Source organism: Chelonia mydas, chromosome 17 (assembly GCF_015237465.2).
Source record: "Chelonia mydas isolate rCheMyd1 chromosome 17, rCheMyd1.pri.v2, whole genome shotgun sequence".
Lineage (NCBI taxonomy): Eukaryota > Metazoa > Chordata > Testudines > Cheloniidae > Chelonia > Chelonia mydas.
The window spans coordinates 7,906,455-7,931,234 of NC_051257.2; the positions used below are offsets into that span (position 1 = coordinate 7,906,455).

The window sequence follows — 24,780 nt, forward strand, 5'->3', positions numbered from 1 at the left end:
AGCTGTCCGCAACGGGTGTGTTTTTTTAAATTGTGAAGGGCAGCAGGCAAAAGCTAATCGCACATAAAAGCACGCTCAGGTGAATGCATCTCTAAGGGTGCCAATCAGATCAAAATAGGAGTTTAAGAGGCTCCAGAACTGCCTGTAGGGGACAATGACTGTACATGGACACAAGAGAAAATGGACTTGGATCCTGAGCCTTCAGCTGCTTATTCCCTCCGAAGAAGTGCAGTCCTTTTAACAGACAGCCACTCATGAGTTGGCCTCACTCGGCTTTGGGGAAGAGCCAGGCGAGCTCAGTATCTTGGTAACACACACACACACACACACACACGCACGCGCACACACACAGAGCTGCTAACACTGAGGGGAGGGGAAAGAAGGAGGGGCTGTCACCGGCTGGGAGCCGTGAGATCAGATGTCAGCAGCTCAGGGAGACATTCCCAGGAAGGGACAAGTGCTGCTCATTCATCACCCTGCCCTGGGACGGTCTGGACCACAGCTGCTCTTGTGGAGAGGAAGCAACCTAGGAAGGGAGCTGCTGGGGACCCTGTCGATATCTCCCAACACCAAGGTAAGAGAGAAACACAAAACAGTGGGACGTTTGAGGCTCCAGAGATGAACTCTTAAAGAAACTAACTGATCTGGATGGTATTATTCAGGTGCGCTACCCTGGTGCTGGGCAAGATGTTAAGCTGTGTGCAAAATTATATATGTCAGTTGTAACAAATATTAAATGCATCAGTGAACAAATATTCAGCCCTGGTGTTAAGAAGTCAGACAGCACCGGGGAGGGGGGGGGTTGAGGGAAAGGTGCGGGGAATTGAATAGGAATCCTAGGTAATTGCTGAGATAATCTGAGTTTAGTCCATTAATAAACGCCAGTCCATTTGGAAATTTGACCACAACAAGCCTCCACCCTGAAGTGCGGTCAAGGGGGCCTCTGGGGAGAAAACAAAAAGATCCCAGCAGTGTCAGAGCTGCCCCTCCTCTGCCTCCACCACTGTCTTACTGCTTGGAGTTTGCACATGCCTGGCAGTCTCCAGTGTACATTTTCCCAGTGATATCAAGGAGGCATGTCTGGAAAGACAGGGGCCTAATGTGAAAAAATCAACTGTGTGTGCAGTTCCCAGAGGGGACTCCTCTCTGTGCTGTCAGTATATTGCCTAAAGGTACAACTGGCTGGGAGGGAAGAGAGAGAAAGGAGGAACTGGAAAAGGAGGGGAGGGATATTGTCCACTGCCAGTGTAATTCCCAGGGGTGTTAGACAATCGGCCAGGCTGCCCTGCCTATGCAGGAGGGAATGGGCTTGTTTTGTGGGGTTGCAAAAGATAAAAAAGTAAATGTCTCCTGGTTATGTATTTTTCCTCCTTAAACCCACCTGACATTTATAGGGAAGTTCTTAATGAAACTGCCCAGCAAGATGTCCAACCCAGGAGCATTATTTTAATGGTTACAATTAAAGCCGCAACAGATGTTACTGCCCTTGAGCAAGGAAGCTGAATCTCAAAATGTATCCATAACTATAGGGGTATTTAGATAGAATATACCTGTACTGAAACTGTTCGTTCTTAAACTGGTCTAACCTTGTTTTAATTTGTTACGTTCTGCCAAATGCCTGTACTTTATCTGATACCCACTTTGATGCACGGTTCATTTGCAGCTTGCAGATGCTATTTTAAGTCACGTTTGTAAAACTCTCTGAAACTATTAGTAGGGTTGTGTTTTTCATGGCATGTGTAATCCTCCTCCAGAGCCTAGGCTGGGGCAGGAAGGGCACTCTAGATAGATGTTTGCTGCTACCTATATTATAGTTACAGGTGAAGAAAGATTGAGCTAACCCTCCGCCTCTTTCTGTGAGGGCAAAAAGGCTTCCTCCCCTAGGCTACCCCTATTGCTCTGGCCAACACCTTGCTCATTTGGGGCAAAGCCATGAAGGATGGGGCATTTACTTCTCTGGGGGCCCTCTCTTGTATCTTGGAAGTCAATGGGAGTTTTGCTGGTTTGCATTTGTTTTGGAACCAATCATCTGCCCAATGCAGTGAGGGATGGGGGTGGGGAGAAGGGATCCTTCCCCCATGCCACGAAGCAGCAGAGGCTGCAGTTAACTCCACGGAGCCTTACGTAGCTTCCCCGCAGGGAAGAAGCTACATACTAGATCCTCCATTGTTAATGTAACTGAGACTCCAACACACTGTCCTGGAGGCTAGTGGACAGAGAGAACAAATACCATGAAACCTTGGTATCCTTACTGAGTCCTGACTCAGGATAAACTCCCTTTGGGTCCACTAGGCCTGGATGAGGATCTGGCCCCCCTGACTGGCTGAACTGAACAGCAGGGTGCCTGTGGCCTGTTACTGTTTTACACTGCCTGGATTGTGGGGCCAGTGACTAGATTCCATTGCGTGGGAGGATGGGGTGCAGATGTTCATTGGGGTGAACAGGGCTTGAGTGTCTTCTGTAGGAGTTTATCTAATGCAGGTGCCATCACATCAAAATGACCAAGGGAAGGTTTCAAGTTGAGCTCCTCTAATTAAAGTTCCTTTTGCTTTGCTAGTGTAACATGGCAAGCGGATAGGCTCTTTAAAAAAAGTCTCGCTAGGTGCCTTTGAAAAAACCCCTCTGCAGTTCACAAACTCACCACAAGTACCAGGCTGGGGCTCCAGGTTAGGCGCTTGCAACAGCCGGTCCAGTCTCTCTTTCTGCTGCATGGGGACGCAACTTGCCCTTAGCCTTACTGTGCCTCAGCTCCCAGTCTGTAAAATGGGGATAATTGCACTGCTCTGTCTCACAGGGAGGTTGCGAGGATGAACGCATTAAAGTTTGTGAGGTGTATGACCCGTAGGCTGTCCATGCCAATTGCACAAAGCTGCTTATCCCTGGCATGTAATTCCAAGGGGCCAAAACTGTGGAGCCTTTACTCATGCAAATAGACTCACTTAAACTAATAGGTCTATTTGAGTGACTAAGTGCTTCTCCACATGAGGGATGGTTGCACAATCTAGCCCAAGGTGAACAGGGTGGGGCAAATTCTGCTCACAGTGTAAATCCAGAGCAGCCCCACTGAAGGGAATGTAGTTATTCCAGATTTACACCAGGGCACTCAAGTTCAGAATTTGGAACTTGTCCTTACTATAGAAACAGAGAGCTTTTTTTTCTCCCTTTTCCTCAGTGCAGCATCTAAGGGCCTTACTAAAGTTAGACACAGCAGCCACCTAATCGCAACACAGTTGATTTCTGGCTCTCTCTGGGGTGCTCACTTTGCTTTTTGCGGGGGGTCATCTGAAGGGACACTGGAAATCACGACGCAGAGTAGTGGCCAGATTAGTAAAGGCTGACCTCAGACCTGCGACTGCTGACACAGACAGTCAGTGTCACTTTTGCCACATCTGGCACAGTTCTGACTACAAATGTCCCTCTGAGTTTCGCTAGCTGGATCTATTTCCCTGGCTCAGCGTCAGGATCGCTGCTATGGGCAGGTCTGATAATCAATGACTGTCTTGTGGTGGGGATGAGATTGGAAAGGGATTATAATCTGTTCCGACTGGACAGCAAATTAGTTTCTTTCATTCTGCAAACCCAGAATATTGGCACGTGCCCTCTGTTCCCTCATTACACATCCAGCTCATCCATAATGAGGCGGCTATGGGAGAAGTGCAGGGGATAGCATTGAAAAGATACAGTTGAGGTACCTTTATGTCAAATCAGGCCTACACTTCTCTAATCATTTATTTCATCAACTGACCTCTGAGTTAACAGGGAACAGATTCCTCTACATTCACCTGAAGCACTGGGACACATCTGTCCACCTTCAGGCCCAATGGTGTGTCCCAGGTGAATATCTGATTCTCCTTTTATGCTGGGGCCAAATTCTCTCCTGGTGCATACTGGCCCAGTTTACAGCAGGAGAGAATTTGACCCATAAACTTCCATCAGTGCAAGTCAGGAGTGAGATGAGAATCAAGCCAGGTGTGTAATTCCCTCCTTCCTGACAGAAGAGCTGCAGTTTCTTTGCCACATGCACAGCATTTGCAGTCTTTATTTTGGGACTCTGCTGAGAGAATTTCTTCTCCTCACCTTCAACACCCCCAGCAAAACTGAAACCAGAAATATTCACGCAGGCCAAAAGGTCTGCTTTGCACACTGGCCATCTCTGTATCAATCTGGGCAGCCATTCAGTGTGTCACACGTTTTGATTCAGGAGCGAATCCTGGTTGACATTTTAAAATTGTGAGAGTTGGAAGTAGGTTTGGTTTGAAGGCTCAAAAGGTGCAGCCCTGTGGGGTGAAACTGAGGCTCTTTCCAGTCCGTGCGCTTGTGCTTGAGCTCTGCTGTAGTGTAAACAAGCACTGATGCTGCACCAGCAGGGCCACCACATCCAAAGAGCTGCGCTTAACGCAAACAAAAACAGTAGACATGCGCCTGATTTGACAGGGACAGTGACTAGCTGAGAGGGAGAGACCTGCCCCCTGGTCGTTGCACCTATGCATTGACTCCAGCAGAGTCATCCAACTGCAGCAGTTCACCAGCATGGGTAGTCCAGGCTCCCAGTGCCATTAGGCCCAAGAAACAAAGCCACCTACACCATCAGAGTGCCTCGTCCTAGCTTCATTTCCCCAGAGGCCTGTTTTTGCAAATCAAATTGGACATGGCAAGTTTCCCACAAGCCCCTCCCCACCCCCACCCCCCGCCATGCATGCTCACTTATGGCTTCAAAAAGGACATGCTGTGTGTCCATAAAGCCAACGGAAAATCGGAAACGTGAAGGCAGAGAGCTAGGCGGATGTGGCTCCCGCCCTTCAAAATAACAAAGAAATCTCTGGATTGCAGCACCAGGTCTCCTGCTGTTTGGGAAGTAAAGAGAAATAATTCAAATTGTAGCGTGCCAATTCCACCCTCCCAACGCCCACCACCCGCCCCCCCATATGAGCATCACAGCACTAAAAATATCACTGGAGACAGATGCCCCGTGAATTTCGCAAGCAGAACACAACCAAGTTCCAACACCAAGATTCACATTTAGAATCCGTTCTCCGCAAGCCATTTCCCCCCTCCCCTGTAAACACAACATGGTGGCTGGAGACCGCCGCCAAGCGCTCTCGGCAGTTCAGGATGAGCAGCTCCTCTCTCACCAGCATCATCGTTTCGCTGGCTCAGAAAACAGGACAAAAGGCAGACGGGGAGGTTGGATTATCTGGAATTTCTCTTCCTCAAACAGTGCCTTGTGGAGGAGGTACAGGGACCTAATGAATCTTGATTTCCCCCCTTGGCAAATATTCCATGTCACCGCCTGCACGTCGCTTCCTGTTAGGAGTGCGGCTTTTGGGTTTTAAGCAGTAATTCGCAAGGCCAGGAATTTCTAATCAGGAAGGAGGAATTCATTCACCGTTAGTTCTGAGCAACTGTCCATTCAAGCAGGAGTTTGTGAAGCCTTAAGCAGGCAGGGAATTATCTGCAGGGCACCACAGAATAGGCGAGGGGCAAGAGGGACCTGTCCTTGCTTGGCCCAGCATGGCACCGTGAGAAGCGTTTGCTGCCATGTGTAAACCCTATTTAAAAATAATTGATTCAAACTAGCTTCACCTCCTCTCTCCCCAAACGCATCCCCCTCCCCTAATCTTGCTGAGAGAGTGTCCTCATTCCTTAGACCCACTGCTGCAGGTGGGAGGCCAGGTGTCACGAGGTGACTGAGTTTCATAATGGTTTATTACTGCTCTAACTTTGGAGGCTGGCTTGTGCACGCATAACAGCCCCCTCACCCCACCCTGCCCTTCTTTCAACTGTCGGTGGGATTCCTCGCTTCCTGTCCTGAACTGCTGGGAAGCTTTGACAGGGCTTGTCTATCAGCTGCTGCCTATGCTCCAGAGGTGGTAGCAATCCAACGGTTAAAATAGCAGCAGTTCCTCTACCCCTGTGAAACTGGGCAGATAGGTGGATCATGAGACTCAATTCGTTCGCCGGCAAAACACTTAAAGATCCTCCAATAAAGAAGGGTGGTGATTAGCATGTGCATATTCAGGAGCAGTTTGTAGCATTTAGAGACTGATCTGGAGGAGGAACAGCGTGAAAGTGCCAGCTCATTTCCACTCAGTGTTGTAACAAATCCTGTAGCCATATAGGATTTCATGCTTATCCCTGTAAGGCATACTGGGGACGTCACAGCAGCGTGGGAATGGGATAGAGAGGAGCCAGAGCTCTGTCTAGATGACAGAGCTCAGATCCTCTTGCTCCAAAACACTGCCCTTTGTCACTGGAACTAAAAGGAGAAACCTCCTTTAGCAGTGAGCAATATAGGCCCTATGACACTCAGATGAGCAGTTCTGACTCTATCCAGCAGAGGACACTGTAATAGACACACACACACACACCCAATTCCTTACAGTTTCATTGTTTAAATATTAGGGAACAGACTCTTCGTTGATCCTGAATAGCGCCTTACTGCAGCAGCAGTTCCACTGAAGAAACTGGGATTAATCATGGAGCAAAGTAGTACTCAGAGTAGATACAGGGAACAGAAGCTCGCCCCACCTCATCAAGTTATTTCAGCACGGGCTAAGTGAAAGCCACTTGGACATTGGTTTACAAATCACCAGGGAAAAATTAAGTAGTGATGGGATTGGGATTCTCAGATTGGGAGGACAAAATGAGCTGCACAACTTCAGAATAGGATTGGCCTCCTTCTCTCTTTGCATATTTTGACAAGTAATGAAATGGGAAACAATGCTGATATTTAAATAATCATCATTAGGCTTCAGAGTTGAGACAGATGGGGTAGTTTACACTGCTGGGGTGTTTTAGGCTGCCTGCAGACTCAGGCAGACATCACTGCATTATTGCATCGGATTCACCTTATTTTTCTTTTTAAACGAAAGTTTAGATTCTGGAGCCCCCTGATACAGCCACAAGGGCTAAGTATTGACTTGCTAGGTCACTGCAAACTGGCCCAATCCAAGCCTGACGTTCTCACACACGACGGTGGCAGTGGTGTGTTATTTTACAGGAGGAGGCTGGGCCTGAAGCCAGAAGTTAATAAATACCAATTCTGCTTCAAACCTTTATGTTCAAATAAAAATCCATTGGCTTCTTGCCTTGGGAAGCTCCCACCCAGAGCCAAGTGGCTGCAGCACTCAGAAGTTTGTAAATATCAGCACATGCTGTGTTGCCACCCCCTTCTACTCCCCAGCCTAAATACTTTCCCAGCCTCTGCAACTCCCCCATGGGGAGATGTTGTCAGCAGCTGGCAGGATCCAGCTGTCAAGTGGGGAAAAAAAGCAGCCCTGACTGTTCTATTCCTCAAAGCAGAGGGGAGGGATGTGATGTTGCACGCAGGGAACACGATGTATGGAGGGAGAGCTCAGTTTAGCTCAGAGGGAAGATACTACTGCAACTACGGAGGGATATTTCCAAAGCAGCACACATGCAGAATGCTTTGGATCAGAGGAGAAAACATCAGCCGCCAAAAATCCCAGATCTCCGAACCACACCCCTTCATTAAAATCCCTCCCAAAAACTCCTCTCGCTTGTGCCACCCAGGGCTGCTAAATGAGAAAGAGAAAAGCCAGCACCACGTGCATGTACCTGCACAGGGTAACCGCAGGATCTTATCGCAACTCTTGCCTTGCTGCCTGCCCCACTTTCTGGTTGCTTGTTGGGTCATGTATAACTCTAGACTGCAAGCTCCTCGTACCTGTTTTGCAGAGTGCCTGGCACTGCAAAAGAGCAGCGACAATCGGGGACGGAACACACTTCATGTGGACCCACCCCTGGCTCAGCTAAGCTTTATATTAAAGGGGCATCTAGGCTAGGAAACACACACAATTAATAGATATTTTAATAGAGAGCTAATCCAATATCTAGAGTTCAACTGCTTAATAAGTTGCTTATAGCCATCTATAATATACACTGTGGATGGCTTTTAACCACCTACAACAGGGCTGTATCATGCTTTTCCCATCGATTAATCAGTCATTAACCCTCATAAGCCATCTATATATGTACCCTGAATATAAAGCCTGACCCACTGCTCTTTAGAGTAACACCACAAGGCAAGAAGTGAGACTCTAGCCCTAGTCTTCACTAGGATTTCCCATGCTAGCACTCAGCAGCGCTAGTGTAAGCCAGAAGCAGGAGTTTTCATGCCCCAGGCCATCTAACCCTGCCCTGCAGCTGCACTGATGAATGGGGAAAGTAGTCAGAGGGTAGCTATACCTTAGCTAGGTAGCTGTACGTCTCATTTGGACACAGTCACAGGGCAGCAGGTCTCATACCTTGCACTGTACCCGAGATGTGCAAATGTCCTGATATAACACAGCGCTGCGGGTGCTTAATGCTTCTGTGCGCCCTTCAAATTTACAGCTCCCTGTGGTTACCTTGATCGATGTAAATCAGGGTCGGCCTTCTAATTAAGCACCTGGACCTACAGGAATCCAATTATGTCACTTCCCCCCCTCCCCCCCCCGAAGGTTTTGCAATCACTTTCAAGATGTTTCAAATAACCAGTTATAAGTTACCGAGAGCCTAGTTTAAAAGGGCAGGTCTGCTCTTCCAAGTGATTCTGTAAGAAGTGGCACCCTCCTAGCGGAGAGACCTGCTCCCTGTGTGCTTTTTACTTCCATTAACCCTGCAAAGCCAATTCAGCTATGAGACAGCCAGCTGGAGTCTACTTCTTTCTTCTGTGCCATCCACAGACTTGTTTACTATGCTCCAATCAGTTATGCCTGCGCAAACCGAACAAAGGCAACGGAGAGCATATTTTGATGGCAGCCAGATTACACTGGTGTCACTGAGGGTGCACAGGTCACTGCTGTCCTGCAGAACATTAATTGCGAGTGACAATGCATGAGAAGGAAAGAACCCAGCTTGACTCTCAGATCTGTGGCTGAATTTGCTGGGTGGAGAATTCTTTATATTTGCTGACTGAGCAGATCTGATTTGGATTCACTGGGAGATGATAAATGTGGAATTTCAGGAGGCCATGTTCACATAGTCTGTTTCCATGCTGTAAACTCAACCCTAAAACCTTGGGGAAAGGCTAGTCTGTTTTATTTGTACTGGGGAATGCAGTGGTGCTTACGAGCCCCCATCATGGACCGAGCCCCCACTGTGTTAGGCACTGTACAAAGACAGAACAAAATAAGATGGTTCCTGGCCCCAAAAGCTTAGAGTTTCTGAGTTAATGGACGATTTTCAGGAATGAAAACCAGATGGCCCAATTCTGCACTGACGTATCCTCCAGGTTACCCAACTCACTTCTACGCAGTGCAAGTCAGCACATAATTTGGTTCAAGGCTTGCATCATATACCTCTGAGCATTAATTTAGACTGAGACACAACCAAGGCATTCTCTGTCTTTTCTAAAATTATTTCACTTTTACCACCTGGTTTCCATTAACTCTCTTTCTTGACTGACTTGCTTTTCTCCCATCACAAGGTTGTATGGATGGGCTCTGAATCAGCTATAACCCTTGTGGGAAGAATTGAGGTATCATCACTGACAGCTCAATGAACACATCAACTTTTACCCAAAGGCAGCAAAGCAAAAGCCAGCGTAGGACGTTGGATGCATTTAGAAAGGAACAGGGGAATAAGCCATGAATACTGAAATGGCATAATTGCATGAATCAACAGCACATCCACACCTCAAACCCCACCCCCCATGTCACCCCCAGAGTGACAAAAAATAATTCATCCCGTGTCCCACCCGTCAATCCATTGTTTACACACAGGATGGTGAGATATGGTAGGCCAAGCCATTATTGGTGTCATGGGTCAAGAAAAGGTTACGAAGCCACTGCTGGGGCAGAAGCTTCTGCGCAAGTATGTGACTGTCGGTGGGACACTCCCACCATCCTCACATTCCTGCTGTTTGGATATAGGGCGAGCAGTCTTCCCTTCTAGAACATTAAAATTACATCTTTGCAAACAGCTAGGGGAAAGGAAGAGAGAGGCCCAGATGTAGGCGTGAATCTGACCCTACTCCCGTGGGCGTAGAAGAAACTGCTACTGACTTCACTCAAGCAACATCAGGCTCCGGAGAAGGTTTCTGAGGCAGGCTGTCCCCTGACACACATATTTTAAATGCCACTATCCAAGAAAAGCAGCGATTTTTGCTGCTTAGCCTGGCTCAGAAGAGCCCCGAGAAGACTAGCGCGCTCTGTGCCTACAATATTGACTTTCCTCTTTAGCACAGTATTAGTGCCCATTTGTCATGTTTAAAATGAATAATTTAATCTCTCCTGAGAGAAGGGTAAGATCCGGCTTTAATAGTGACATTTCACACACCCGAGCCACTAACTTGATTAAAACCCCAGACAATGCTTCAGGAAAGGACCAGAGACTTAGTTTCCTTTCTCTCAGGGAAAGCTCAATCCTCTAGATTTCGTTATTTCCCAAACGGTACCACAAGGGACTTGTTGCAAGTAACTCAGGGTCTGAGACGTGCTTTATACTTATTTAATAAGCACCTCACTCTTCTGTACCTCTTTTCATTCGTAGATCTCAAAGCATTTTACAAAGGTCAGTATTGTCCTCTCCATTTCACAGACACAGAATCACAGAGAAGAAAGTGACTTGCCCACGGTCACCCAGCAGACCAGCGGCAGAGCGAGGAATTGAACCCAGTTCTGAGTCCTAGTCCAATACTCTATCCACTAGGCCACACTGCCTCCCCAATTTTAGGGGCTCCAGCATGCCAAAGACTCCACAAGATGTTGTGTCAATAGCTGACAGCTGTGGCTCACATACTTTGTTGTTCCCTTATTTTTCAAATAGGAATCTAACCCCAACATCAAGCACTGAGGGCCAGACTGTCACCTGCTCGACACCCACAATTAGGGCCAGCTTTTTAGGAGCTCTGCTCCCACTGGGCATTTGAATAAAAGGCCAGGTTTCAGAACAGTCAACCCCGAGTATCCAAAAATATCATGATTTAGGTCCCATGAGATTTTTTTTTTTTAATTTCATGATTTTTAAGCCAAACGATGCTGTTCCTATTTGCCTTTTAGGGAGCACCCTGGTCATGTTTTCAAGCATTTTTCTGCACCCAAGGCGTAGAAACTTACTAGTTTTAAAAACAAAAGCAGAGCGTCTCATGCAATCACAGGATTTCAGGAAATGGAGCCATCAGACAGAGCCCCCCAGATGTCACACGACTTGCAATAAAAGTCACAAGAGCTGGCAACAGAAAGTAATTTTCCAGAGCTCGGCACCCAACATGCCTAGCTTGTAAGAAAATCTGGCCACTTATTTTGGTGCCTGAATAAAAACTGATTTCTTTCAAAGCTCTGACCCAGAAGGTGAGTGCTGCACCCTGCTGAAAAATCCCAGCTTTAGCGTTTGGTGGGTGCATAGAGACAAATCCTCAGGCATATCAATGGAAAGCTTTGATTTAGGTCCCTTGTGTCAGCTTGGAGAAGCTTAGAGACACTAGAATTTGCACACACTGAATGGTTTCAGAGTAGCAGCCATGTTAGTCTGTATCTGCAAAAAAAAAAAAAAAAAAGGAGTACTTGTGGCACCTTAGAGACTAACCAATTTATTTGAGCATAAGCTTTCGTGAGCTACAGCTCACTTATATACATTACCATGCACACTGTAACGAGAGTGATCGGGTAAGGTGAGCTATTACCAGCAGGAGGGGGGGGGGAGGGCCTTTTGTAGGGATAATCAAGGTGGGCCATTTCCAGCAGTTGACAAGAATGTCTGAGGAACGGGGGTGCGGAATAAACATGTGGAAATAGTTCTTGATTTACAGTGTGTATGATAACACCCATTGTTTCATGTTCTCTCTGTATATAAATCTCCCCACTGTATTTTCCACTGAATGCATCCGATGAAGTGAGCTGTAGCTCACGCAAGCTTATGCTCAAATAAATTAGTTAGTCTCTAAGGTGCCACAAGTCCTCCTTTTCTTTTTGCACACACTGAATGTCTCCCCCCAGTGATTTAAGCCAACAGTGCCAGAGCAGCAACCCTGGGCAGGGGGAGGTCGAGAGCCACCATCTAACCACAGCACTGGCACTAGTGCAAAGCATCCCGCATGCTGCTTTCTTAGTGTACCTCAACCCGGGATTCACAGAGTCCTCTGCCTGTCCGCTCAGGCTCCCCCTGTTCCTTCAAGACTGTCCCACCATAGGAAACCACATACCTGTTAGCCGGTACATAAAACGCAGGGCCAGCTGCACATGGTGTCCATGTTTGGCTGAGGACCTCAGAGGCGGTGATCCATGTTGGCAGGAGGCAGACTGGCTCTGAAGCCCTTCTGAGGGGGAATAGCAGGGGGGTGAACTCTCCTCCGGGAGCCGCGGGTTTGCCAGGCCTTCCACAGAACTCCACCCCAGCTGGGCAGGGCTGCGGGGACTCCGTCACCTTTGACTATGGGACCTTCTCACAACACCTTATCAGCCAGGCTCCTCCCCACAGCCCCTTAAACACATGTGGAAGTGCAAGAAGCCACCAATCGCTGCTACAGGGGAGGAGCTTGCTTCTGTTTCCCCCCTTCCCCGCCCCCAATTGCATAAGGGCCAAAGCAGCACACCCAGTGGCCCACAGCCTTTCCTCAGGTGGCTACCACCGAACATCGGGGGGGGGGAGCGTTCACTTCAGGGGGACGCGTCCCAGCGGCTGAGCTCTGCGGCGTTGGGCTGGCCAAGACTTGATAAGAGCCCAGAGCAGAGGTCTCCAAACTCTGGGGCGCACCCCCCTTGCAGGGGTTTGGAGGAAGCTTCTGGGGCGGGGAGAGGCAGGGGGCAGGGCAGGAGCACCACCCAGGCCCGCTCCACCCCCAGACGTGGCCCTGGCCATGACTCCACTCTTGGCCCCAGCCTCGGCCCCCAATCCTTCCACCAGCCTCAGCTCCCGGCCACAGTTCTCCTCCTAGCCCCACCCCTACCCCCAACTGCAGCCCCAGCCTCAGCCCCCTTACCCCTGTCCACACCCTGCTCCTGGCTCTGGCTCCCGGGGTGTGGGAGGGCATGGACGGGGCAAGGAGGGGGCATGACTGTGAAAAGTTGGGGGACCACTGGCCAAGAGGCTCCCTGTGGATTAGTGGTTCTGTGCTGTTGTGTCACAAATTGCCAATAAGAACGCAAATCAGGGCCCCATGCCGGATGGAAAACTGCCCACTAATTAGCATGAGGCCATCAAAGAGCCATCAGTTGGCACAGATTCCTAGCCACTACTGAGCTGGACAGACCGGCTTTGGTTCAGTGGCCGAGAAAAGAAGGATTTCACCTACTGCCCTGCACAGTCACCCGTTTTCTCCCCAGTGCTATTAACTTTTCTAGAACAAAGAAAACCCCTCCTCTTTTTGAAGCTGCATGGGGGAGTTTGCTTTAAAAACAACCCTCAAAATAATATTTCTGTGCAACTGGCATGTGGCCAGTGTGCCTTTATTAACGCTGTCTCAGAACTGCCCCAGGGTAGGTTTGAAAAGTAAGGCAGTTTCCCCAAATGCAGTGGTGCGTCAGCACATACATAGCATTCATTCAGAGGAGGCTCCCAGCTCCTGCAGTGCAATGACACCTTAGTAGCAAACCAGGTGGAAGACACACGTGTGTCTCGGTGGATGTATTCTGCTGTCAGAGTTCAAAATAAAGTGGGGGTTTGGGGCCAATGATTAGCAATCATATATGCACAGCTTAATTCACTGGGGAATATCTCTCTCCTTGACTCTTCCTGTGGTTAGGAACAATGTCAGTACTGCTTGCTCTTACAGGAGGGAGCCAATGAGGGCTGATACTCTAGTGACAGTGGAAAGTACTTGGTTATGGCTGGGTGGGATTCTCATGGGTTCGTTGATTTTTAGGCCAAAAGGGACCATCATGATTATCAAGTCTGCATGAAGTCAATGAGATTTGGGCACATAGGCCCAGGTACTCAAATTTAGAATCCTAACATGCATTGATTTCAACAGGAGTTAGGAGTCTAAATATACTTGTGGACTTGGGTCCTAACTCCTTTAGGAACCTTCATTGGGGATTTTTAAGAGCAGGGTAGACAAACACCTGACAAGGATGGTTTGATAATACTTTGTCTTGCCTTGAGTGCAGGGGACTGGACTAGATGACCTCTTGAGGTCACTTCCAGTTCTATGAAAATCCCACATTATATAACCAAGCAAGGACAACCAAAACAAAGAGGAAGAATGAGAAGTGTAAGGCGATTTTCACTCCCCAGACTATTTTCCCTAGCAGAAGCATTTCAGGCACTTGAGAGAAGAATACCGTGATTCAGGATGTGTGAAGGGTCAAAGCAAACTGCTCTGCTTCCTCGTGTGAGAGCTCATAATAGAGTCTGTGCTGCACTTTCAAACCCCAGTGGCCTCTATTACGTTGTGCTCCCCAGTCCAAAGAACGACATTCAATGTTCCTGTACTAACAGCTGAACTCCTCTCTGATGTGATGAGCACGCCTGCGGTAGAAACGGCCTGCTTTGTTCACACTGAATTTTTTCTCTTATGTCATTGGATTAGTTGGAGACTTGGCTGCTTGCTTAGTGAATTTGAACATCAGCAGCTCTTCTCCACATAGCGTTAAGCTAGTTGCTGGTGGAAAGATTCTACGCCCCTCCCTTTTTTTTGTAAGTGGAACGGTCATAGTGACTCTTGTGTTAAGAGCAATAGTGTCCGAGTCCAGAGGGGAGTGAGAAAAATAACTGGCTCTATAAAGAGAGTAATTCAGCTGAGTTCAATGGAAACTGCAATGGCAGACATTCAGTGAAGACTTGGGCCTAAGAAACTCCACTAGCCAAAGGGAGGTGCAAGCTTTATAATAAATTGTGTGTGCGCACGCACACATACACACACACACACCCCTACCTATCTCACTGTGGTCAGCAGAGATCCCCCTGCACAAAGACCATGGCCCCTTGCTAAAAGAATTCATCCAGCAGGATGAAACAGATCATAGAGGGACTGGGGCATAATTACCTGCACCCAGCCAGTGTATTACAGTTACACCATCCAACAAACTCTTATTGGGTGAGTCCATGAAACAGGTACCTAGCTCTAAAAAGTTGCAAATTAACCCTTTCATGGTAGGGACTGTGCTAAATCAAAATAGGGTCACTGGGCCAGTGCTCACTGGTTAACAGCAGGTGTGAAATTCCCCTTCACTGCTTTGCTATGACCGCAAGGCTGTGCAGGGGACTTCGGCTGCTTTGGGGAGCCTGGCAGAGTGTTCACTAACAATCCCGGGGAACTGCCTACATGACACTACGATCTGAGGAATTTGTGCATAACGGACGGCACGAGATATGCTAGCACATTACGTTGGACACTGTCCAGGTTCCTAAATCTATGGGCTGTCCTGTTAAATTTACTGCGGTGAATAGCTACCACAATTGAAATAAACAGGCCTTTATTTTATATTGATTTTATCCTCTCATTTTTCCAAGCAGAGCAGCAACCCGGGTATTCCAATGGCAGAACCACCATCAGTTTTGTGAATGTCAAATAGACCCACATAACAATAACAAATGTGTATCTGGTAAGGCAAACAAGCAACATCACACATTAACCAGCAGCAAAAAATCCCCACAAACAACCGACAGGAATTTTACCCTGGCTGGGAGAGGCCATCTAAGGCTAGATGCTTGCTGAAATTCACACACAGGCAGCTTCATGCCACACAAGCTGGTGTGTGGTTTACAAAGCAGGACTCGCTTGTGGAGGATAAAAGTATTAATCATTTGGTGTCTGCAGAAAGTTGCTTCCTGAAAAGCAGACACTAGGGCACTGGGCTGAAGCGCTTTGAACCTCTCAGGGGAGCGGCCGAGACTGGCATGTTGTGCTGTCTGTTTGGTTGACCAGCTGGCTAGTGCCAATGAAGCGTTAAGGCGAGAGCTGTGCAGTGGGTGTGGCTCTGGAGGCTGGCAATGGGATTTGGAGCATTCAGCAAGGAGCAGTGTAACAGGATGCTCCTGTGGGAGTTGTTGGCAGCAGGGATCTAACCCAGGACCTCTGGATCTGAAAGCACGAGCCTCCACTCACTGAATTCCACAAAGGCTGGACAGACTCAAACGTCTAGCTGATTCAGCCACTACAGGGAGACAGAGAGACACCCTGAGCAAGCACAGGTTACACAAGGTTGCCTGTTCTAGTCCAACCCCGGTCACTGGTGACAGAGTTGTTAATAGGTGAGGGCCCATATGACACAAGCTGGTGGTCACCCTCCTGTTCCCACTAGACAGATGGCTCCATCGGCAAAGCCAGCCTCTGCACAGAGCTTAAGGACTGAAAGGGCCCTGGAGTCTGACCTCCCCTCTTACACTGAGGAGGGATCACTCCAGGTCAAGGCTGGGGCTTCTGGGCAAAATGTGGATGTTGCCCCTAAATATGTGCACAAATATTCATGAACCAAAAGGGCTAGGTTGCAGGGTAAGGGGCTTAAAAATGCCAATACCAGTCGTGCTAGCCAGGCACGTGTATTCTGCTGTAATTAGCCACATGCTGGAGAGGCCTCACTCCTGCCTTTGGAAAGAGAGGATGCGTCCAGCTGAATATTTAAGATGGACAAGCTCTCACCCCTCCTTGACTCTGCCGTTTTTTGGAACAGAAGATCTGATCTCTACTAACTGTATTATCTGTTGAACTGAATAGGAACAACAGACTGTGCTGATTAACATCAAATAGCCCTGTGCAGAGCAGTTAAGGTGATGCTAACATCAGTCAAAGGCCCAGTAAGTTGCTGCCCAACTCCCTCTGACTTTCAATGGGAATTAGGTGTCCAGCTGCCCTTTGTGTCTCTTACCATCTCCCTCTACAAGCATTAGGCTCCCGTGGTGTCTTTATCTTGATCGAGAGCAGAGCCACCCATCAGAGAGAGAGAGCGAGCGAGAACTACATAAAGGGACATGGCATCAAGGAAATGGGAACACATGGAGCCGCCTGATTCCTAATAATAAAAGCTAAGCTATGAATAAATAGAGGAAAACAAGGGCCTGGAGTCCTGTGTTCAAAAATGCTTTGAAGATGTCAGGGTGTCCCCCGTCACCTTCACTGCTGGAAGGAACCCCGCTGCCAAACTGAGCACTAGCCAACTGCTTGTTCAAGGCTCGGAGGGGAAGCCTTTGGCAGTTCAAACTTGATTATGGCTGTTTGGTCCCTCAGCAAAGCTCAAGTTCTGTAACCCAACTGAAAACAATTAGATGAGAGCTGGAGCAGGTGCCTGCCATCACTGAATTGCAGCGCATATTTGCGCATTGCCACCACTTGCAGTCAAAGAGAAAGGCCGTCCAAAGGGGCGTTTTCTGACTTTGACACATCCTTCCGCAAAGGAGATGCGCACTGGTTTTAAACAATCATATTCTCCTGCCTCCAGCTAGCTTGACTCAGTTCCTGAGCCACAGTCAGTCAACGTCCAGCATGCTCTGTGCCTCTGAGTAGCAGTGAAAGTGCATTAAGGTACTCTTCAGCAGTGTTTTGCAAGGGGTGCTTTTTACAACGTAACAAAGCCATCGTCATCCTGAAATGTCACTGTGCTGCATGCTACTGTCATGGACAGCAGGGGTAGAACTCTGATCCTCCTGCCCCCCAAAAGACAGGACCCTCTTAGTCTAAAAGAGAACTTCAGTTAGTAGTTAGAAAGTGTATGAAACACTGTTGAGTTGTTCTGAATTCTGTCCAATAGAGGGCAGTGATATACCTGCCACTTTGCCAGTTTCATTCCAATATTTAGAGGCAGGATCCACATCAGGCATCCTTTGGATTTTTGACTGCCTGCCTCAGGCGGATGTAGTTATTTATATAGCACTGTGGATGTACATGACTCTGTCTAAGCAAAGAAGAGAAGCACTTACAGCCTTTATTATGCCTGTTTGTACTGGCTTGCTGCCTTCTAAGCAGAAATCCTAGCAGCTCAGATCAACCCTCCATACGGTGCCTTTTATCGTTCACCATTGAGTTTGCCTGCCCATTACACTTGATTGGACACCTGACACCAGCATACCATGTTTTATTTATCTCCCGAGATGCTGGCTCCGAAGACCAAATCAGCTTTTCCTTTGCCCTCCGCTGTTCACCTGAGCTCCTTCCCATTTCAAGCTCAGCATGCAGTTTGTGGGTAGCTAAAAATCCATGTAAGGAAAAAAGATTCCTTTCCCACCTACCATCCGAGTAACCCTCCCCCTGTAAGGCTAGAGCAATGCAGAGTGTATTAGCCTCTTGCTCTTGGCTATATCTTGGTTAGACAAAAAGGGTAGCAGGGAGTGAAAACCAAAGGTGTGTAATACTCAAAGCCTTTTCAAAGGAGGCTGGCTATGACTCACTCTTTGCCTTGGAGTTCACCACACCATAGCAGCATTTTCAAGAGGACAGCTGTGTGTTGGTTTTTATGTTCAGCAAGCATTCTTTCATGGAGCTACATTATTTTTAGTCTAGTCAGTCTGTGTAAAAAGGGAGCTATCCCAGTCGGATGACTTCATTGTCATCTGATCGCGTACAACAAAACGAAGGCATTCGTGTCACATTCCTGGAGCCAGCTCAGAAAAGCTGAGCACTGAATTTGGCTTTGAGTCAACCGACTTCAGCACTTTTCTTCTCTGGCGCTGAAACTCATTTGAATGCTTCTCTGGCTCCAGAGTCATGAAATGATCATTTCCTCTTGTCAGAGGAATGCGGTCACCCTATCACAGGAAAAATGATACCGGCGAGGAGTTGGCTGGCCTGTTCTCCTCCTGGACTCTCTTTTTGGTAGAGGATACTTTAAAAAACCTACAAGGGAAAAGGCTGGTCTTGTGATTAAGGCACAAGATTGGGATTCTGGAGATCTGGGTGCTATTTCCAGCTCCATTTACTAGGGTTCACTGTGTGAACCTACAGCACGAAACAGTGAGACAGTTGTTTATTGAGAGTCTCAGTTCCTCTGCTTCTATGTTGTATCCCTTGGCCTATACAGTGTTGCCAACGCTCATGATATCCGATGGGTTTCTTAAAGCCTTCGTTCCTGGATTCATGTCATTAGGTGGGAATCTCAGCTTTCCCTTAAAACAAAACAAAAAAACTGCAAGTTTTTAGCCTTCAAAAATGCAGAGAAAAGGCTGAAACTATGATCCAGATGCACCCTAAAGGCTCCAAACCCAGAAAACCAAGTGAACCCACCATTTATCATTCCAGTGATTTGGGGAACTCCTCCCAGTTCAGGTTTGGATTCGTTTCCCCTGCATGTAAGGGTCCAAGACCCTTCTTTTTCCATTCTTTCTAATGTAGAGTCTGATGCGGATAATGCAGCGATTTTATTCCTTTGAGAAAGCTAGCTGACATACATGCTCTTGCTGGATGGGCACAGCAGAAATGTCCAGACAGCTACATAACACGTCATGGAGGCATACATAAAGACTGCATCTAGGGCATTTGAACTCAAGACCATCAGCACCAAAAACTCAAGTCCTTACTGGTTGAGCTAAAGGAATAAGTTAGTTAGCTGGGTGTGTATCACAAGCTTTATCCTAACAGGAACAAGGCACTAGACGGAGATCGTAGCGCACATTAAATCAGCACATTACAGATACATGCCAAAGAGCACACTGACACGTTTAAAGTGTTACCAGGTTACTGAGAGGGCCCTACCAAATTCATGGCCATGAAAAACACATCACAGACCGTGAAATCTGGTCTCCCCTCGTGAAATCTAGTCTTGTGTGCTTTTACCCTGTACTATATTGATTTCTCAGGCGAGACCCGTGTTTCTCAAACTGGGGGTCCTGACCCAAAAAGGAGTTTCAGGGGGGGTCAACAGCCACCACTCTTTGGCCACCCAGCTCTGAAGGCAATGCCCCACCATTAGCACAGAAGTAAGGGTGGCAATACCATACCGCCCTTAACTTCTGCGCTGCTGCCTTCAGAGCTGGGCGGCCGGAGAGTGGTGGCTGCTGACTGACGGCCCAGCTCTGCAGGCAGCAGGACAAAAGTAAGGGAGGCAATACCATACCATGCCATCCTTCCTTCCGTGCTGCTCCTGGAGGCGGCTCTGCCTGCAGAGCTGGGCTCCCGGCCAGCAGCCGCCGCTCTCCAGCTGCCCAGCTCTGAAGGCAGCGCCGCCGCCAGCAGCAGTGCAGAAGTAAGGGTAGCAGAACCGCAACCCCTCCTACGCCACCCCACAACTCCTTTTTGGGTCAGGACCCCTATAATTACAACACTGTGAAATTTCAGATTTAAATAGCTGAAATCATGAAATTTACGATTTTTAAAATCCTATGAGTGTGAAATTGATCAAAATGGACCCTGAATTTGGTAGGGCCCTAGTTATTGATGACGTAACGTACCTGCAGTATAGTGTTGAACACAAAACGTTATAGCGAGCTTATCTCTTTGATTCATAGATTTTAAGACCAAATGGGACCGCTATATCATCTAGTCTGACTTCCTGTATATCTCAGGCCATTACATTTCACCCAGTTATCCCTGTACTGAGCCAATAATTTGGTTTGACTAAAGCATAATTTGTGTTTGGCTAAAGCAAATCAATTCTTTGGATGAGTAATTCCCAACATCAGGTTGAAGAGAACAGCTGCCAATTTAATTTCCAGACTGAGATTGTTTGAAGATGACCTGCAAATTATTAAAATAAACTGGGAATGTGCCCTTCTTTGCTTCTCTATAGTCTATTGAGAAGGGCTAACAGGTTGGTGAGGAGGAGGGGAGGGAAAGGGTGTTGAAAAGGTTTTTTCTTGGTTCTGCCCGGTGGGTTTATTTGTTTTTAATCTCTGAAATAGCAGGAATGCCCAGCTGTGGTCTTTGCCGGAGGAAATGCTGGCGGTCCCAGAGGCTGTGCACTGCTAGCTCATAAAGCTTAAGGGAAGGGGGAGGGGTTCTCACTCCTGAACAAAGGCTTCCTTTCTCCAGTATGTTAGTCACTGGCATTAAAAAGAATCAGTCTAAAAATCTCTTCCCCTTGTACACTCATTCAGCTCTCGGCTCTGGTAACAGTACCATTTTATTTGTTCTCCAGACAGTCTTCCAACCTAGACAGGACCGGACTTTCTACGATGTGTGTGGGGACGACACACTTTCAGGTCTCTTTAACTATGAAAAAGGGAATGGAAGGGTACACTCCTAGTGTTTATTTTCTTTCTAGGTGACCTATTTTAGATATCTAAAAAGGGAGGGTGCAGTTAGGAGGAAGGAGGTGTAAACCATGTGTTTTTCACTATTTGTCAAGGGGCCCAACTGTGCATACAAGACAGAAAGGCAGTCCTTGCCCAGGAGAGCTTACACCACTGGGGACACTCCAGGGCATAGTAGGATTCTGCGTTTCTACATTCGAGGGCTGCTGTTATATCTGTCCCACTTACAGTGTTGCTTGTATTTTACAGGGTTAGTGACCAAGTGGAGAAAAGTTCTAACTTAAAGCCTCCAGGCAAGACAATTTCCTTGGTAGATCACATTGGATCCCTTCCCATAATGGAAGCCTGAGAAGCAGGAACCTCCATGACCTCCAGAAACCACCACTCCTTACCACGAGTTCTAATGGCACCTCGAATGTTTACTGAAGGAGAACTTGGGGGCATTGCCCAAATCACCCCGTCTCTGTACCTGAGCAGGGGCAGCGTGGCCTCAAACCGACAACTGCTTCTGGCCCGGGGCATCACCTGCATAATCAATGCCACCATTGAGATCCCCAACTTAAACTGGCCCCAATTTGAATATGTCAAAGTGCCTGTGGCTGACACGCCCGATGCCCCCATCTCCCTATACTTTGACAGCGTGGCTGATAAGATACAAAGCGTCATGCGGAAGAACGGGGCCACCTTAGTCCATTGTGCAGCCGGTGTGAGCAGATCGGCCACCCTGTGCATCGCTTATCTGATGAAGTACCAAGAAGTCTCTCTGGTTGAGGCTTACAACTGGGTCAAGTCAAGACGCCCCATCATACGCCCCAACGTGGGTTTCTGGAGGCAGCTGATAGACTACGAGCGGAAGCTGTTTGGGAAGACGACGGTTAAAATGGTACAGACACCGTATGGTATACTCCCAGACGTTTATGAGAGAGAGGGGAGACCCCTCATGCCTTACTGGGGGATTTAATGTGATTGCATCAACAGGAAGAATAAGAGCACAAGAGACTCGCTATTCTGCATCTACCAGACTGGAGACATTCCCTTCTCTTTTGATGGCCAACTTTTAGTTCTTTACCATACAGCAGAACCTTGCTAATTGTCACATCCCTAACCAGCAAGGCCAACAATTCCTAAAAACACATATATACACACACATGGAATCCTCGCCCTATCTTCCCTTGATTGAACATTACAGTGAGCTCTTTTTACTAAATTTAATTCTTCCACAAAGCATCCCCTGCAGTCAGTTTAGCAGTATACTACAAGTGAAGAACTAAAAGGCATGTGGCAGAATTAATGAACAAAGTACGCTTTGTGATGAGGTAGCCTGGATATTTCTTTACTAGCTTATTTTCTTCCGTGCAAAACCCTGTAGCCAATGAGCAGCTCTAGCACAAAATGAATGAGGTCCGCCTCTAAACTCCAATTCCATGTGTTGGTTTTATTAAGAGACAGGGAGGGAGGAGCGTGGAAATGCATTGCTAATGCTGTCATTTTCTTTAAATACCATAGTGGTTCTCAATATATAGTGTTAGAGAGCGTTAGCCAGCTTTTTAAATCTTTATAAGTAGTTAAGCCAGTCAAAGCCGGTCATAAATAAAATAATTTAAACAATTAAGACAAATGAATGCTGCCATGTCCCTCGCCCGCCCCCTATTCCACACCAGGGTAGCAGTTCCTGCAAGCATTTATACACCTGAATAATGTTATGTCATTAGTAAGTGTTTGCATGACTGGGGAGCAAACAACAGAGCTCATTTCAAAGTGAAGATCAGTACAGAAGTGACGGGTTAACCTTTCCCACGCTGGCCAGCCAAATGAAGCTTTGTCTACACAGCTATCCTCCCAAAGGGGTTGAGCTGTATTTTTTAGTATTCAGTCAACCGGTAAATAGAAAGTAGGTAAATCTGCTTGATAACTTAGCTGTAAGTATAGTCATGATCTGCCTCAGATCTTTTCTGATTCACAGTGTTATGGCCTCAAGGATTACGTTGCATTCCTGAATTTTTCTAAGCAAAATACGTTAATCTGTTAAACCTCCTGTACAAAGGTGTCTTTATTGAGAAGTCTGCTTTGTTTTGCTTCTGATGAGAAAAAGAGATTCTAACTTGAAAAGTGGTAGAAGATACTAGATGATATGACAGCTGAGTTATGAGTATTATCCACATCCTTGCATATCACTAACAAACATAGCTGGAACATCGAAAGAACAAAGCAAGTATCTTACTCAACAAGACTGTTTGTGGCCTTCCCTGTATCGCTGAAGGAGGAATATGCAGATTTCTGGATACATAGAGATAGATATCTGATTTAAATGAGAGACTATACTTGTAACAAATAATCTTAATAAAGATTAAAAGTAGAACTCAGGAGTTCCTGTTCATAATCGGGCTCTTACCATCTCTGAATTTCCAGCAACAACACTGGTTAAGCTTCAATAGTAACGTTAATACAAATCACAAATTCAAATGCATTTTTATTAAAACTTGTAATCAGTTACCAGTACCTTGACTAAATTGTGTACACTAAATCTAGACCTTCAAGACACACTAACATAGACCTCTCACTACAGAAAAGTCAAGCACTGAATTTGGCTCATTACTGCATTTTTATCGTCTGGAGTTGTATTTGAATTTCCGAAATGCTGATATTCTGGTTTAAGAAAAGTATTGGAAGTGATCGATGTGTTTGTCATAATGTTTTGTTCCACCAGACAGTAGAGTCTACAATCTAGTGGGCAGGATTCTGGTCTTCCAGGGTAAATCAGAACAACTGAAAACAATGAAGTTGTCCCTTGTGAAAAAACAGCGTTTAAATGGGATCAGAATCAAGTCTCTATAGCCTGAGCTGCACATGCATCAGTGGGAAAACACAATCTAAACGGATTCATGACAGAGGGGTTGGCCTGAATCCAAGAGATACACTTTGATTAACTCAGTACTGGAAATAAGTTTTCAAATGAACTGTGAAGATCTGAATTTCACCACACTGGGCAGGTACCACTTGCTGAAAATCATCTACTGGGAAAAGAAAATGTTACATTAGCTTCTAGGGTCAGATTCAGTGTCCAATGAAGTCAATGGAATGACTCCCATTGAAGCCAGTGGCCAGTGAATTGAGCCCCAAGCCCACTTACTGCGTTTGGTGGGATAATGGTGCAAGGAGATATAAAAGGGAGAACTTGGCTTACCTCTTGAGGCATAGAAAAGAGAAGCATCCATGGAAACCACGTCAGCTGTAGGCTCAACAAATACATGGATCTAAGGTTTTGGGCGTAATGAGACCACTGTTAAAATGAAGTTGTTATAAAATACCTTAATGCTTTCAAGAGCGCAGACATTTAAAGTGTCCCAAATGGTTATTTTTCCTTATATGGGTACACCCAATTCCACTGAAACCCCTTTTTTACATTTATCTCTATTAACTGTGGTAGGTTGAGACAAAACAGCAAGTGAAAACGTGCGGTATTAACAAAAATGCAACATTGTCTTAGAACACACACATTTATGAAGCCTGGCATTTCGCTAGCCGTCTATCAATGCAAGGATCTCCACGTACTTCAAAAACATGAACAAATTTAGGCTCAGTTCCTCAGTGCAGGAGGGAAGTTTCTTTCCCCTTTTTAGAATAATAGAAATGGAGGGCTGGAAGGGACCACAAGAGGTCATCTAGTTCTGCCCCCTGTGCCCTGGTAGGACAAAGTACACCTAGACGGGGGGTGGGCAA

At 47.0% G+C, this 24,780-nt stretch overlaps 2 protein-coding genes across 4 annotated transcripts in view; one reads left to right on the forward strand and one right to left on the reverse strand.

Annotated features, from left to right (window-relative positions):
• The window catches only part of SYNRG (synergin gamma), a 130,583-nt gene that overhangs the window by 35,311 nt on the left and 70,492 nt on the right, over positions 1-24,780 (reverse strand). Inside the window, exons 21-22 of one of the 3 annotated variants that reach the window (XM_037880635.2) lie at positions 24,245-24,314; positions 23,840-24,074 (exon numbers count right to left, since the gene is read on the reverse strand). The exons of 1 other annotated variant lie outside the window; for it this stretch is intronic. In XM_037880635.2, the coding sequence (XP_037736563.1) occupies positions 23,989-24,074; positions 24,245-24,314 (156 nt within the window). In that variant the 3' untranslated portion in view covers positions 23,840-23,988. One more of the 3 variants, XM_037880634.2, reaches the window with a different exon arrangement.
• DUSP14 (dual specificity phosphatase 14) lies at positions 350-23,546 on the forward strand. The gene is made up of 2 exons (XM_027820142.3): positions 350-574; positions 21,310-23,546. Exon 2 carries the CDS (start codon positions 21,425-21,427, stop codon positions 22,019-22,021), a length of 597 nt encoding a protein of 198 aa, XP_027675943.1. The 5' UTR covers positions 350-574; positions 21,310-21,424; the 3' UTR covers positions 22,022-23,546.

Excerpts from the sequence above, each read along its gene's own strand:
- DUSP14 (XM_027820142.3), top strand. The coding sequence starts at position 21,425 with ATGACCTCCAGAAACCACCACTCCTTACCACGAGTTCTAATGGCACCT.